General features: G+C 32.4%; 1 protein-coding gene across 1 annotated transcript; it reads left to right on the top strand.

Annotated features, from left to right (window-relative positions):
- Positions 1–1,659: 1,659 nt before the first annotated feature.
- On the top strand, positions 1,660–11,296 carry TRIADDRAFT_33370 (uncharacterized protein; the record flags this gene model as incomplete). Its single annotated transcript, XM_002117932.1, has 10 exons — positions 1,660–1,707; positions 5,927–6,075; positions 7,696–7,784; positions 9,121–9,128; positions 9,248–9,319; positions 9,517–9,615; positions 10,220–10,279; positions 10,495–10,590; positions 10,676–10,739; positions 11,121–11,296. The coding sequence occupies 10 exons, from the start codon at positions 1,660–1,662 to the stop codon at positions 11,294–11,296; spliced, it is 861 nt and encodes a 286-aa protein (XP_002117968.1).
- Positions 11,297–16,830: the final 5,534 nt, after the last annotated feature.

The following is a 16,830-nucleotide window of genomic DNA, read 5'->3' on the forward strand; positions in this document are numbered from 1 at the left end:
CATACGTAAGTCAATATACAATAGTATCCGACATTTTGTAATTCTATTTTACTACCTTTTGCTGAAACTGCTCTCTTTTAGAATGCAGAGAGCAGTTTGAGCGATACTGTAAGGAGTAAAATAGGATTACAAAATGCCTGAGACTATTGTATATTGACTTACATATGGAACAATGCATTTTGTAATTGTATTTTACTACCTCTTGCTGAAGCTGCTGTCTTTTGGAACGCAGAGAGCAGTTTGAGCAATACTGTAAGGAGTAAAATAGGATTACAAAATGCCTGAGACTATTGTATATTGACTTACATATGGAACAATACATTTTGTAATTCTACCTCTTGCTGAAGCTGCTGTCTTTTGGAACGCAGAGAGCAGTTTGAGCAATGCTGTAAGGAGTAAAATAGAATTACAAATGCCTGAAACTATTGCACTGTATATTGACCTACATATGGAACAATACATTTTGTAATTCTACCCTTTGCTGAAGCTGCTGTCTTTTGGAACGCAGAGAGCAGTTTGAGCAATGCTGTAAGGAGTAAAATAGAATTACAAATGCCTGAGACTATTGTATATTGACTTACATATGGAACTATACATTTTGTAATTGTATTTTACTACCTCTTGCTGAAGCTGCTGTCTTTTGGAACGCAGAGAGCAGTTTGAGCAATACTGAAAGGAGTAACATAGGATTCCAAAATGCCTGAGGCTAATACAGTATACTGTACTGTACAGTGTACAGTATACAGCAATCCACGTCATACTGTGCACTGTACTGTACAGTACATTGCACATTCATTTTGCTAGGCTCAGCCACCGTTGTTTGACGTTCACACTACAGTACGTACCGTACAGTACAGTACACTGTGTCGTGGATAGACGTCAAGTTCAACAATATTGTACTGTACAGTACTACTGTACAGTACAGTATACTGTACGCTTGTACTGTACAGTACAATGTAGAATACCGTACTCTGTACTGTAGACCAAAGACAGTTCCAATAATAAAAACAACATTGTCTGCCAAGAGCAGGACAGACCAACCGTTCAGCCCCAACAGTCAACCATAGTGGAACGACGTCAGTGAAGACTGGTCAAGACTCATCAGACAGTGTGACTGCAGTAAATTGAAAATCAACAGTCATTGAGAAGGAAAAAAAGGAGAAAACCCCAGTTGTAAAAAGAGTCCATTGGTAGTTAGGGTAATTATTTGCAAATTGGCTACTGTTGCAGAATCAATCAAGACAAAAAATCCAAGGTATTTTCTTTGTCATGATATGGTCATTATGGAATTGAATAAACGGAGTTTAGGGTTGCATCCTTTTTTTACATTGACTTTTTTCTTCCTTGTGCAATTCTATCGCCATTGGCTTGACACTGATGCTACCCTACTGTATCATACACAAGCGAATACAGTAGAAATTAGACAAAGAGGCCTAGGGCAATGACCTGACCTATTCAATTGACTGCTTTGACTTTTTTTTTTACAGTACAGTTCAGTAGAATTGTCACGGCTAGTTGAAACAACTGTAAACAGGATCAAGATTGCTTTTCCTTTTTCATAAAATGACTAACTCTTCTTTCTCTTAGATTTGATCCATTTCTTATAACGCCAAATTGAAACCAATTTATTCCATTCAAACTTGCCACCATATTGTCAACATGATCGTCAAAGAATACAGAATTTGTATGCCAATGACTGTAGAAGAGGTGTGTACCTAGAAAAAAATTGACGCTACCGTCTTCCATGACGTCCTCTTACATCCATGTTCAACCACCAGTTTTCCTTTACTTTAGTTCTTTTTGTTTTTTACTTTTCTTTTTTCTTATGGCCCAGTCCATAGTTTCATCTTACTTGTCTACAACCATTATAGCAAAAGACCTTTTCAGTTCATGATCCATTCGTGTACAAACTTGATTCAGTCGTTGTTCTCGTCTGTGAATGCTTACCACTACTATTTCATTCATCGTTGTTGTTTGAAATGACTTGCAACAGTCAACGACACGTTGCAAGCCATGACACTGTTGAATGCGAATCGTCATCATGATTGTAAAGTGGAAAATAAACTTGATTTGTAAGAGGTTAACGGCTGAAAGAGACAAGACTTGACCATGACTAAGCACCACTCATAAATTAGCAAGAGTTGGCTCTAGAACTTCAACAGTTGATGGTCTCGACTCCAGGCTTCGGAGATAAATTACAATTTGGGCCAGTGTACAAGTGCCGACTTGACGATAAGATCGCTTAGCGTACATTCTGTCCACAGACAAATCCTGAATGATTCATTAATTATTCCCCGTGTCTGAGTGGATAGACAATACTTTCAACTTTGTATCTTTGAGCACAACCATCAATTAGCAACATGATCTTCAAACGAATTGATTCAATTTCTCTTCATACGAGTATCAACCAATCAGTCCTTGTTGTGGTCCGTACAATGGATAAAACATTCTCCTGCTAACTCTATCTTGAAATGGTGTATAAACCAAAAGACCTACAGTACTGCACAAGTGGGCAGTATATGACACTGGAGATATTCGATGATACTACGTCTATTTCCAATCATACGACTGCTTTGTTTATTGATAATATTCTAATTTTGAAAGAGATCGATAGACTTGAGAGTATGCTGTGGTAGTGATAAAATGCTGATCCTAATACTATAGAGGACCCTTTCGTCAATATATTTTTATCATTGGTACAGTTAAGAAAGTAATGCAATCCCCTCTCTACTTGATGAATCCATCCACGTAATACTGGACACGAAGTCATCCATAACTATTATAATGAGCTACGGATACTTATCTTCCTAAGTACAAGTATCGTAGCAATACTTGGAAGGATACGTCATGACGACGGATATAGACTCACACAGGCGTCTCCAAATGTCTTAACATTATTAAACGACAGCAAGAATGCATCCTAGTGAAATTGATTTGATCCCAATAATGATCATGAGAAAATTGTACCAACATCGATACTTGGCCTTAAGTACATGTCTAGAGTAGTCAATAATCCATCACGATAGGTATACGTACTTAAATAAATATCCTACAGCTGATCCATTTCGGTCATCATCATCATCGTTATAATGGTACTCTAACAGCAATGATATTATCTTCAACTACTCGTACGATTGATCAATAATTAATAACCATAGAATATCATCCGTAGTGGACAATTCCTACATATCTTTCATGATGAAAGTTATGCTAACTACAGTTACTACCTTTTATTACATTTACTTTTCTAATTTTGCTTCCACAAGCATCACTTTTAAAGCAATCTTCATTGCTTAATCCCATTACTATCAAACATCGGCAGTTATCATTTCGCCTACCTTTGCTAATGTAAGTGCTGTAAGAAGTAAGGCTAAGACGTTAGATATTGACGTTATAGCACGACAAAAAAATTAACAACAAAAACACCCATAGATGAAATGTAAATAGTAGCAACAAAACCGTAGAGAGGATTGTTTTCTTTTCATCATTTACCGTTTAACCGTCTACATTATTTTTCGTTGGTTAATGTTTCATGCGTGACAATGAATCCATGATATCAAATTTAAAGCATAGCAAATTGTCCGTGGCCTACTTGATATTTTTAATCACATTTATACTATATTCCGGTGGTTGCTTATTGCATCGTCTTATTGTTTCACTTACCCTTGATTACTGTGATAGTACGAGTATTAACACTACTTGAGAATAACAGCTCAATCTTCCATACAATAAAATGCTCGATTATTCGCTCTATGCAATCCATTTACTATCACACTGTACCCAGTACAATGGGACTCTTATGTGTCAACATTGTAGTTTTCTCCTTTTTCTGCCCAAATACAGTACTATACACTACGTACGCGGATACGAGAAGTACTGTATACATGTTATGCATGGATTATCGGTACCGTATTTTACTGATGAAATTTTTTCTCGATCTTCAGTGTATCCTATTCTCTTCTAAAGTAGTGAATCCTGATCACTTGCAACTTATTCCCGCTAAAAGCTTTCCCAATCTGCTTTTATTGTAGTGACAGCTTCTTTCAATTCGATAAGTTGATCAATCAATCTACTAAAGTAACATACGATATTTATAAAGCGCTTAATGTTAAAAAAACTTGCTTACAGAGGCTCATTTTAATATTTCAATAGGCATATATCATCATATCATTGGTTAATTACAACTATATGTTCTACCGAGAGAGGGAGTAATATCATATTACACTTATACCGTTTACATTACCAGTGAATTACGTATAATTCCATCTAAGTTGCAACGAACGCCCAGAGCACGATAAACTGACAATCGTACATTAATTTACGTTTATTTTGTTTAGTCTATGAAAATAAAATACTGTACTGCAGCCCGTGTATGCATATCTAAAAAAAAATAGTTAATCTTTGTCTTCTTTGAAAAAGTGAACAATCTGACAATAGTAAACATTTCTATGTACAGTACTGTACTGTACTGTACTGTACTGTATACCGATAGCCATTATGGCGCAAATATAATCAATTTGTTAATTCTCTAGCGCTCATGATAAAGTCAATGAAAAAAAGAACTATTCAAGTATTCATCTGGTACTCTACGCCTATTGCACGATACTGACTTTCACTCAAGTTTTAGTATCGTACTAATGCTCTTTCGTCTTGATTATTAAGAGTCTAAAAAATCATTTGTTATTTGTTATTTTGAATGCTAATAGCTAGACTAATTCTCACTCGCGCTTCCTAGATCAATCCTAGATAACAATTGCAAATCTCTTGTGGGACTTATTTCTATACTTAGTTTACAATTTGTTGCCATCATTTTGCTCCTTGATCTTGCGTAATCTTGAATTTCACATATTAAATAAATTACAATAGCATGAGTCGTTCGTTACTCGACTTTCTAATCTTCTACGAATTTTCTTATTAAAATCCTACTGGTGCTACCAATCGAAAACAATAATTTCTTGCAATCATTGTATTATCATTTTCTAATCTAGGATGCCACGTATAAATAAGCAGCTTCATAAGCTTTTATTGATATACTTCGTTAAAACGTTATCATAGTCTCGTCGTTGATCTTACATAATCTCAAAGTTACTGTACTCGTATTTTCTATCGGTGCTTTATTCGATAGCATCAGATTTTTATACCGACTCCGATCTGAGATACAACAGTGGTTGAATTCGTAACTTGATACGGAGTTATCATTTAGTAATTATGAAATATTCATAGACTATTAATGTATTTACCGTCATGAATATCCAGTTCTACTGCAAATCAGCGACTATTATTGTCACGACTGCTAACATTATTACGCGTACACTGTACTGTAACTTTGCCAATCGTCAGTATCGATTCCAAATAATAAAATGATTTTATGATTTTATAAGCACGCTCGTACTGCAACATACTGTACTGTGGCCCTCCACGAACTAGCCATTACCATACTGTATAAAGTGTACCTTCAAGTCATAAAGAGATACCAGTTATAAGGATTTTCATCTTAGCCGACATTATTATAATTCGTTTTATTTTATTAAACATTCTTCTCGTTGTCATTTTATCTATGAGAAAAGTTAAACATCCAATCGATTGTCTTAATGTAATTAATATTGTGTCCAATTTGAAACTAAAAAAAAACAACGGTGATCACAATAGCACACCTACTGTTTTGACTGCTAAAAATTGCATTTCGCTTTGAATTTTGTTGCTATACTGCACAGTACTGTACAGTACATTAGATTTCGTTTTCAGTTCGCTGTTATCCTAGTTTACTGATAAACGAATTTGACAATCTAGTTATGTATAACGCATTACGTTCAGTACATCCACCAATTTGTATTTATCTGCAATACCTATTCAATCCTTGGATTAATTAATTTTCACGACAATTCTTTTATTATATTTGTCTCTTGTTTCCCTAATTCTTTTATAGTATCGTATCGGCCAATTGTACATGATAGCAAGATTCAGTGAAGAACAAAGTTGTAAAGGTTCTGGTGTTCAAGTTGTTGTAAATGAACCTTGTTATGATGAGAAGCACGGCAAAGGCCAGTACACCGAGAAGAAAATATACCTCAATGGGTAAGCTAATCTTCATGAATATACGACAAAGCTTATTACTATCAATTGTTATAATTTTTTAATTACAGTATTATGTTTATCGTATTGTTATTGCTTAATAGTAAAATAAATCCTTACAGTAATAAATATAATCCTCTTGTTATCATTCAGTCTAAATATTAATGGTTAATGTACATATCAACAGCAAACGTTAATATCCATCAGTTTGAATTTACGGTAGTTACGTTGACAAATATCGTCGTCATAGGATTTCAGCTTTAACTTAAGACGTCCTGCGCTGTACACATGTACGACGGTATACGAAAATGATATCAAACAAGAGCACGATCAATAAAGAATAAGTATTTTTGGCTACGTTGATGTTAGTCTTGTTGATACCACTTGTTCTGTTATTGATGCGCTTAAATTCGTATCTAAATCATGGCTTTAAAAAGTTAAAAAAATTTGAAGCTCATACATTTATACTCATTGACACAATCTAACTAAATTTTTTAATAGAAATGCATGGTAATCATAAACGAGTCAAGTGAGTCAGTAGCTTGGCTTATTTGCCCATAATAGTTCGTGATCCTTCATTGTGAGGGAAACAGATTATACCATAAGAGCTACACGCGTGTATAGTAGCCTCTGTACACCGAATACGATCATCACTATTGATTTATCGACGTATCAAAAATAATGTAAGATCCGGGCGCTCATGTAATAGTCTTTTGTAGCTTTTGTAGCATGAAATAAGAAAAATTTATTTAAGAATGGAAATTATGGATAGTCACAGGGTCGTTCTGTATTCCTTTCTTGTTCACTATGAAAGATAAAATAAATTATTGGCCTGATATGCATCGTTCGATAATTCAAAACATGTAGATCGAATGGGATCATAGTGTGATGATTTTGTACATAGCTTAAGATGTGCTAGGAAGACCTGTATTTGCTTGCGTGGTACATATAACATTGTAATCTAATACCGTACATCTTCATTAATTTATCTTAAATCATAGTTACTGAGTGTTAAGTTTCAAACTAATCGAGTATTCTTTATTTCACAACTCTGCCTTATATGTCCTATCTGAATTATAGTATGACTAGAGCACTATGTAGCGATACATTGAACTGTGTTATCTTAATTAAGGTCTGAGTATCAATCTCTAACTCGATCATTCTGATAGCAATAAAAAGTACTAATAGTAAATATTATTCTGCTATCATTTTGGTATTCATTGATTAGCGTTATTGTATACTATATTCGTAAAAATATGGCCGTTTAATTATATAGAATTTTTGCGTACCTAGTTCTGACTCATAAAAGAGACGCACCTTTATCAAGGTAGATGACAGCTATGTACGCACAGTGAAAAAATGATTGCATTTACGCGCGACACTTTCACCGTTATTAGCTTGATGATCCCTCTTTTTTATAAAGCTTTCAATATTATTAGATTGGTCCATTCAATAATTCTACCGTACTTGATTTATACTATATAATCATGGGTTACTAAACATACTGCACATTGACTAATCCATGATATAACGTTTTCGTATAGTTGTTATTATCAGAAACAGTTTAAATGTTGATTCTTCGTTATTTACGCTTAAAGATACATTATATTTCGACGATATTAGGCGATTACCAGCTTGGCTTGGCAGTATTCTTCCAAATATTTTTTACATAACCGAGAAAGCATGGAATTATTATCCGTTTACAATTACAGGTTAGTCAATTGAGCTATAGATAATCTTTTGGAAACCAAGACTTGAACTCATAGTCTATATCATAATCTAGTATATTATTAATGGAATGGTATTTTTCTTATTCAGTGTTGTAAATTAGAATGACTGCGTACAAATGTATTGCATTACTCAATATTTACATTTTGTCTTTAATTAGAATGATTCGTATAATCATTACGTCAATAATGATGACTTAATTATCGATCTGTCCGACTGGTACTAGTTGTAAACAACCTCTGAAAGTAGTAATAATAATGTCTCCTAATACTCGCATATCGGCAGTTTAATACATTAACGTTTAGTTAATAATAATTTGTATTTAGACTAGTTAAGATGATTGTGATTAAAGTGATCTTTCCAGGATCATTTAGCTTAGCTTAAAAGCTTCAACTTTATCGTTATTCGCCGGTTTCAGATAAACTCCATCCTAGTATCAAGTAAATACCTCAGCTATGCTTCTGTATGTCAGACCTTGGTCTGATTCTATGATCATACTTCAATGATAGACCTAGCATCTATCGATAGACGCTGCTTTCACTTTTCGGACTTAAAAGTCCTTAAATTTTGCACACATCCAATATCTCTATGCCTTGCTTACAAAATTTGATTTCCAATATATATTTGTTGAAATGATAATCATATTTTTAAGTGTAAATGACGCAGCATTAATGCATGGAAAAGGAGTAATAAATTCTCGCATAAAATTTAGTATTCTATGACTAAGCAGCACAATTTGCGTCTAGCTCGTCTTGAATAACATAGCATTTAGGAGGGTCTACTAAAATTACTAGTCCTGCATTTACCTTGACTCCTAATACTGTATTAATGGTCATTACCATTAGCTATTTGTGAATACTCTACTCCATCTCGTATATTGTATCATATCTGCGTTTTAGTATAGAATTTCTTGATTAATAGCGTCTCTTTCGTAGATTCAAACTTTTAGGCTTGAAAGTTATAGTCCCTAAAAATAAAATCTGATCATTTTCCTTTATAACAAAGCAAATATCTTACGCTTTATGCGAAATTGCTTTTAATAGAATACTTCATATTCTACTAATATTCTACTCAGAGGATGCATCGTCACGACTTGACCGTGTATGTCTTGCTGTGCAGTGTCTTACTCTCATGGTTTATGTTAACTTTACTCTATCACCTATTTATCCCGAACTAGGCATATTTGAATAGCTATAATTTCATTTCCATTACAAAATAGATCATATATTCTACTGTATTCCTGTATTTAATCGTGGGTGTTGATATTTTTTGCTTTCCATATCTGTACTGTCTTATGGTATATCCTTGCCTCCACTACAGAATATACGGTAGGTACTAAACTAGAACATATTGTAAATTAATTTTAATATGCACCAATAGCGGTACTTGACTACACGATCTGTTCCTATTATTTGAGATATGTTAGCATTATTTTATTTGATTGCAGTGCTCATTTATTCCAAAATTTCACGTCAAAATCGAGACGACTTATAAAGATGATAATGGCAAAGACGAAAATGTAAGTTATTTATAATTTTAAAGCTATTGCGATTGAACAAAGGTTGATTTATGATAAAATATGGATTAAATCAATGTCTAGCAGTTATAAATTATTCAGAACCCGATTGAAAATGTTTTCCTTGCCATTACATGATAAAACCGTAGGAAAAATTCTACAAAGGTTCTTTCTAAAATTTTGAATTGACTCTTATCTAGGCACTCGATCTACCTGAAGAAATCCTATCAAAACGTGAAGTTTTTCATTTAGATATTGCTTATGATCAACTGCCTGATAAATATTATGTCAAAGAGGAGGTTGGGTAGTGTTCTCATTAAGCATACATAGCATTATAGCAGTATACTAGAAAGATATGGCTTTTTGCAAAAATATATGCATTTCTATGAAACAAAGAGGCAAATAGGGCTATAAGATATCCAGTAGTTATTATTTTTTACTCGTTACTTATTCATTGACGACATTTATTCTAGTAAAAATAGCATTTAATGGTCTTCCACCGATATTTCTCCACTATTAGCAGTAAACCACTAACGAAATTTACAACTTGATTTGATAAATCGTGCATTAACTTGTATTTAACGCCATCAGTTTTACGTAAACCCCATATGACTATGTCTATTTTAATCTCTCTGATGGAACACGAGAGGACATGCTTGAGTAAAATTTTTTGTCGGCAGCCATTTTAATTTTGGAGTGGCTGCGAGCCAAAATGATTAATGATTCTTTATTTACACTCATGACTTTTCTACTTTATTCTACGTGGTAATGGGTAATTATTTACCGATTAACTATACTGTATATAAGTATATTTTACGTAGCTGTAATGCTAACGAAAATATTCTTATATCAGCATACGTCATATATTCGTATGTAACTGTTTTACATAAACATCATTTCTAGGACTGTCGTTATTTTCATTCGAAGAAAACCAATCGTGGTCCTCTAGCTGAAAATTGGAAGGTGAAAATATATCTGAATAACTTGTCCTAGCGAGTCTATTATAATTGTCGCATAGTAGTAATCCGACCATTATCATGAATGATAATTAACTGTAGCAAAAGTAATGTACATGTGTAGAACTCTTTGAACCACAACTCTATGCTGTGTATGTGCTGTTTAACAATTTCAGAAATTACGTCTGTCACATTAATATCGTTAATCTCAACATGATTTAGGAATCTTGCAAGCCAATCATGTGCTCATATAAAGTTGTTAGCGTATCATTTAGTATGTGGGGATTCCAGCAGAGAGTGGAATCATTTACTCATAAGGTAAATTACATTTTGCGAGATACGAGTATGTGTGGAAATAGTGAAGTTATAGTAGTAATCGTAAAATTTTCTTCTATAATTTAAGAACATTCGTGATGTGTTGGTACATGGCCATAGACAAGCATTTGCTTGGATCGATGAGTGGATTAGTAAGTAATTAAAAGCAATGTTCAGTATTCTATATTCGCAGTGTATATCTGGGAATGACGGTTATTGTATAGCTTGTCATTTTAACGGAGATAAACCCGAAACTATAATACCTACTGACTTAAGTAACGCTCTTCATATTTACCTTACTTAAATAAACAAACTTGGTAGTTTTCATTGATATTAGCAACTGATGTCATTTCATGAATCTCTGTTGTTACGTTACACCAGGAAAATATTTTATATTAGTCAGATTTGTTACATTATAGCAAACAAGGAAGCAAATTTATCCGATGAGTACTAATTTTAGCATCTTTAAATGTATTTCGCAATCATCTATCAAAATTAAATGTATTTCCTCAAAATTTTTTGTGACTAAACAGATATGACGGTAGACGACGTTCGTGATTTCGAAAGGAAGGCGCAGGACAGGACTAACGAAAAGTTGATGCAAGAGAATACGGACATAATAGAAAATGCCGACAATGGAACCAGTAAGAACGGAGAATCGCCTCCAAAAGCATGTAGCACTAAAAAAGGATCATCTACCAGAGTATAAACTACTAAATCTAAAGTAGTTATACTGTTATTCCAGTTTATTAACTATTGCTTGTTGCATCAATTCGATTTACAAATCTCATGATTGGTAACGCTTGAAAATATGGGGAAAAACGTAATTGTAAATTTAGGAAAGTATAAGAATTTGGACCAAATTTTTTGAGATTAGCCTTATTAGTAAATTATTTTGCACATAATGTGACTACACAATATAACGACAGTGAAATAGCCAGGATATTGCTATTTTATTGGTTAATCTTGTAGCGATTTAAAGTTATACTTAATTGTATCAGAATTCACTTATCACAGTTTCCACGATTCTATTTTCGTACAAGCATAACTTATTTTATGTTATAGATTCAATTTTCACATTATTATCACTCAATCAAAAATTCTTTAAGCTACTTAATTTGCATTTTTCTTTTGATATTTTGACCGTGACTAAACTGTTAATGTCATGACTTAAATGGAATGAAATGGTAAACTATTTAATATAAATATATGCCTGAAAATTTTATGTACTGAGGTCGTAGTATACTATCTTCTTCATTCAAGTGACTGTTTTTTGTATTGAACGATATATGTGTGTTATATTTATTGTCTAAATGAGCTTGCATATGGTTCTATACGTTTATCATTTTGTTTTTATATATATACAATGAATAGAATTATTTTCTAGTTATATCACTGAAAGCACAAAATCACGTAGTAATGTAACGTGTGTTACACGAAGCTAAATTACTCATCCTAGTCAAGAAAATTGTTCCTTGAATGAGAATGAATTAATGAACTGCTTTTCATTATTAAGTAGTATTGCATTATTCCTATTGATGTAGCATACAATTTACACTATGATTGCACTTTTCAAATCCAATCTTAATAAATATACTTATGTTTATTATTATCACCAATACTCGATGCTTTAGAGATTTATCGATTTGTCAGTAAGAATTGTGCGCATCAATAGTACGTTCTGCAAATGATTTTAAAGACTTTGATATTTTAAAAAAATATTCCAGGTACCGTAGTTGCCAGGAAATTTCTATTTCTTGCGAGATTATTACATCTTGCTTGGATGAATTATCAGCCTTTTTGATACATTCTTCACCTGTTATAGGTTTTACATTTTTTAATTTGCGCTATTTCAAAGTATAATTGCATACGTTCATAAGAACTGAGACATTATTCAGTAATAGTAAATTCCGCGTTATAAAATTTAAAATTTATTACTACCACTTTTAATCTAACAAACTAAACAGCAACCACCACCTTTACCGTCCTCGCACAGTACGACTGAATTTGTTGTGCATGTTAATGTAATGTTACTATGATTCTAAAGAGTACGGTAATCTAACAAAAGTACACAGGATGTACCCTTGAATTCGCTACAAATAATAATCAAAATCTGTACTAAAATTGATAATTCATAGCATTATTAACTTGAGCTAGTGAAAGAGGAGCATCAACCCCTTACTCACTCACAATATTACAAATAGAAATCTGTTTGGTTATGTTGCAATTTTTTTCTTTCGATCTTTGACGAATGCAGATTCCTAACTTCGTCTCACCCATAATTAAACTGCCTGATTTGCTGCTAGACATTCCTAAAATATCTTTTTTTTTTTCCGGGTGAGTGTAGATATCCGATAAAAATATGCTGATTAACATTGCACTCTGTATTGTGCATAGTGCATACTCGTATTCATAGCATTATATTTAAATATTTATCAAGATATTAAATTTCTTGTTTTTGTCGCTCGACGATTCAAAGTACCGTAATATAAAACGTTTGATCATGTATTCTTTTTAGCTAACTGTTGGTATGCAAATACATACGAATATAGCTGTAATAAATACATGACCAAACCAAGGTATAGTGGGGCTGTATTACGGTGATAATTAGCGATAGCGAATTTTGGACAAATATCGGTCAAAATAAAAGGATAAGATTTCTAGAACAGTCAATATTTTGATGAAAGAAGTCGTGTTTTACATGCCCATAAATATCATACTTTCAATCGCTCAGTTATCAATACGCATTTACTATAGTATGACATGGTATGATTCTAATTAATGAGCAAGAAAGCTATAGTCTAATTATAAATTAAGCCATTAAAATTAAAAACATAACTACAGTTTATGAATTGACATTGCTTATGCAAGAAAAAATTCGATTCAATAACTATTGCAAAATGATATTAATGATAGAAATAGCTATTAACTACGGAAGATGAGATAATTTACATCATCTTCTAGATAGTACAAGGAGATGGTCCATTCCTAAATATATATTACATTATCGTAGATTCAAGTAAATAAAAGGCCTCGTAGACGATTAAAATGATAATTCAATGACCACATCCAGTAAAATCTGTAGGATACTTACAGTAAATAACGGCAATCCTAAAGAATAAAATATTACATCTAGACGTTTATTATATCAATTGACACATCAAAGTCTCCACTTTTGTCAACTAAGAAATGATGAACTAATTGAAACTCTTAAATTGTATTGAATTGAAAAGTATCTATTCATTATATACTAATGCTAATTTGTCAAAAAAATATCCAATATCAATATAACTATTACTTGGGACCGTAGAAAGGTATAAATAAGTTAGTGAATGTATCGTACAATTTAACACAATATATCATACGTAAAAATAACGCATTGAACCTTGTGTAGCGGTAACCATTAACTTAAATATTATCAGCTACCAATTGGGTAATGAGTATACATATTGTTCTATAAAAGTTCACTTATCTGAATGATTTTAATATAAAATTTTTGAAGGAAAGTATTTTATAATTAATTAGAGTTATTATTAATAACCAAAATGCGACAAAGTCACAATTCGTTGCCCTTGAAAAATTTATCCAATAAAATATGGATTGTTGGTTAGGGAGTTCGCGTATACAACATGTATATAGTATATTTACAATTGTGTCTTATTATAATATATACGACCACAATTTGACATGTTGGGTACTTCAGAAATGCCGTTTGCTGCTGCAAAACTTTTATTTTTTGCAAGATTTTATCACAATACGATTCGAAGATTTTACTAGTGTGTGACCATTGAACTGAACTTTAATATCGACCGTATTTCCGTTACAAACCGAAATCATTTGCGATAACCCTCTTCAATGGCATATCATGAATACTAGCGTGTATGCACTAGATTCAGTGGGTAGAATGACTTTATTAAATATTTAAGGAACAGCATTGCTACTGATCATTCAGCTATGATTGCAAACCACTTTTCGCCATAAATAAATTGAGCTAAACGTATTTAAGAACTACTGATAGAAGTTCGTGTCTGACTTCGAACTTAAAATGCCAGGTTCTTGTTATTAGTTAATACTCTACTATTCTTAAACCTTGTAATAAAAGCCCTTTATTTAATTTTGCTTTGACCTAGGCAATTTCTCCTTTAAGAATTGCATCCCTTAGATCAAAAAGAATCGATAGGTACTTTTTTTTAACAATATGCCTTATATCGAATTGTATACAGTACATGTAAATGTAAAAATATTGAAATATTCATTCAGAATCTACCTAAGCTAACAAAATAAGCTAATAACTGAATACCCAAAAATGCCTAAGAGCATTTCTATAAGTTTCTAATTATTTCAGCTAGGCTTAAACTCTTCTTTGTTGACTAAAATTTCGCTATGTCATCTTATCAATTACGGTAATGCCGCAGTAATGGTAGTTATTATAATACATTCACCGTCGAAAGTATCATAAGATTTTATCCGAATTAAGAAACAAAAATGTTTATTGAGAAACTAGAGTATTTACCAGGATAATAGAAATGAAGTAAGGTTAAGAAAGTGAAAACGTAAGTTTTAAACAGCGAGAAGGAATTGAAAACAGTTAGAGTAGAGAGAAAATATTAAATAATATCATATGTTCATACCGTACAATGTATAATTAATATATGGTGGCAATTGTAACACTGTCCAAATCCAATTACACTTCAGCTTTCGTTTAAAGGAAGTAGCTGGAAAACGAATGAAGATAATAAATTAAATTAAGTACAAGCTCGTATAAGAAACAGGTTCCATCGGTAAAAGTCAAGATTGCCTTCATTGTTACTCGAGGATTAATTTAATTTTCTAAATATTTTAGAGAACACTAATACTATTGCTTTTTCATAACTACATTAAAGTGATATTTAAGAATTATTCTGATCAATTCCAGCAAATGGATAGCATTATTTGCTTCATAGCTTGATGTCTTACTTTGGTCGTAACATATGGCTAGTTTACTTTATGTAGCAGACGATCCATTCTGGAATATAACAAATTAAATTAGTTTCATCAGGATTATTATTCGATCTTTATAAGAGTTACAGATTTCAGAGCTAGAGCTCGTATACGCAACTAGCGAATTAATAAGCTTTATCAGAAGCTTTTATTCAAGATGGGAAACATTGTAATTGTTTATGATAGAGACAAAGTCTGGCAAGCATATTATGGAAAATCAGAGATTAGTTTAAAATTTCGCGTAAACACTTCACGCCAAGATTATTAATATGCTACCCTAAAGAATATGCATTATCAAAGTAGAGCCTAATCTAGTTGATAAAAAACGAACTACTAAATTTCGATAAAATTGCCTACATCTATACTTTTTCTAGCACCTACAGCTACAATAAGTATAGCAACGTTCTATCCTGTTTGTAAATAAAAACATTATATTCAACAATTTAAGTTCTGCTCGACCTTTACATAATCAAATTATTACCGGTACAAGTACAAGTAGCTTCCATAACGATACGACATCTTCAGGCCAAAATTACTGATATGCTATTCTATAAGCATTACTAATGCACAGTCTAATCTGATTGATAGAAAAAAAAGGGCTACTAAGTTTCAGTAAAATCGCCTTATTCTGTACTTTCTCTAGCTCCTACATCTATAATAAATATAACGTTCTGTATTACTTACGAATAAAAAAAACTGTAATTAATAATTTACATTAAGATCGACCTTTATAATCGAATTATTACCAGTATTAAGTAGTTACCATAACGACGTAGCACATTGACCATTTTTATGCTTTAACGGAGTATTTTTACTACTGTCTTCACTAACTGAGGCTTACATTCGATTCCAAAGTGTTTTACACTTTCCTATGCGTAGTGGGTACGTGTAAATTTATTATCCAGTAATTTGTTATTATAAACTTCTATCCAAGGCCCTTGGTCAATGACGAATTACCAGGTCATCCTTTTATTCCTGAGAAATAATATTGTCAATTATTGGTATTTATTTATTTTATTGAGAAGCATTGAACAAAAACTCTGGTATTACTTGTATTTAGGAAAACATTAAAAAAGTAAGATTTCATATTTGAGGAAATTCGTTTATTAACGAGCTTACGCAACAACTTTACAGGTTTATTTCCCGTAATTAAACAAATCAGAGTTTGGGCTTTACATAGTTGACATAAAGGCGATCTTATTCTATAATAGATCTTTCGATTAATCTAACTCCAGAGACTTACCAGCAACGGTAACCTGGAAT

The sequence above is a fragment of the Trichoplax adhaerens genome, genomic scaffold, assembly GCF_000150275.1.
Source record: "Trichoplax adhaerens TRIADscaffold_33 genomic scaffold, whole genome shotgun sequence".
Taxonomy (NCBI): Eukaryota; Metazoa; Placozoa; class Uniplacotomia; order Trichoplacea; family Trichoplacidae; genus Trichoplax; species Trichoplax adhaerens.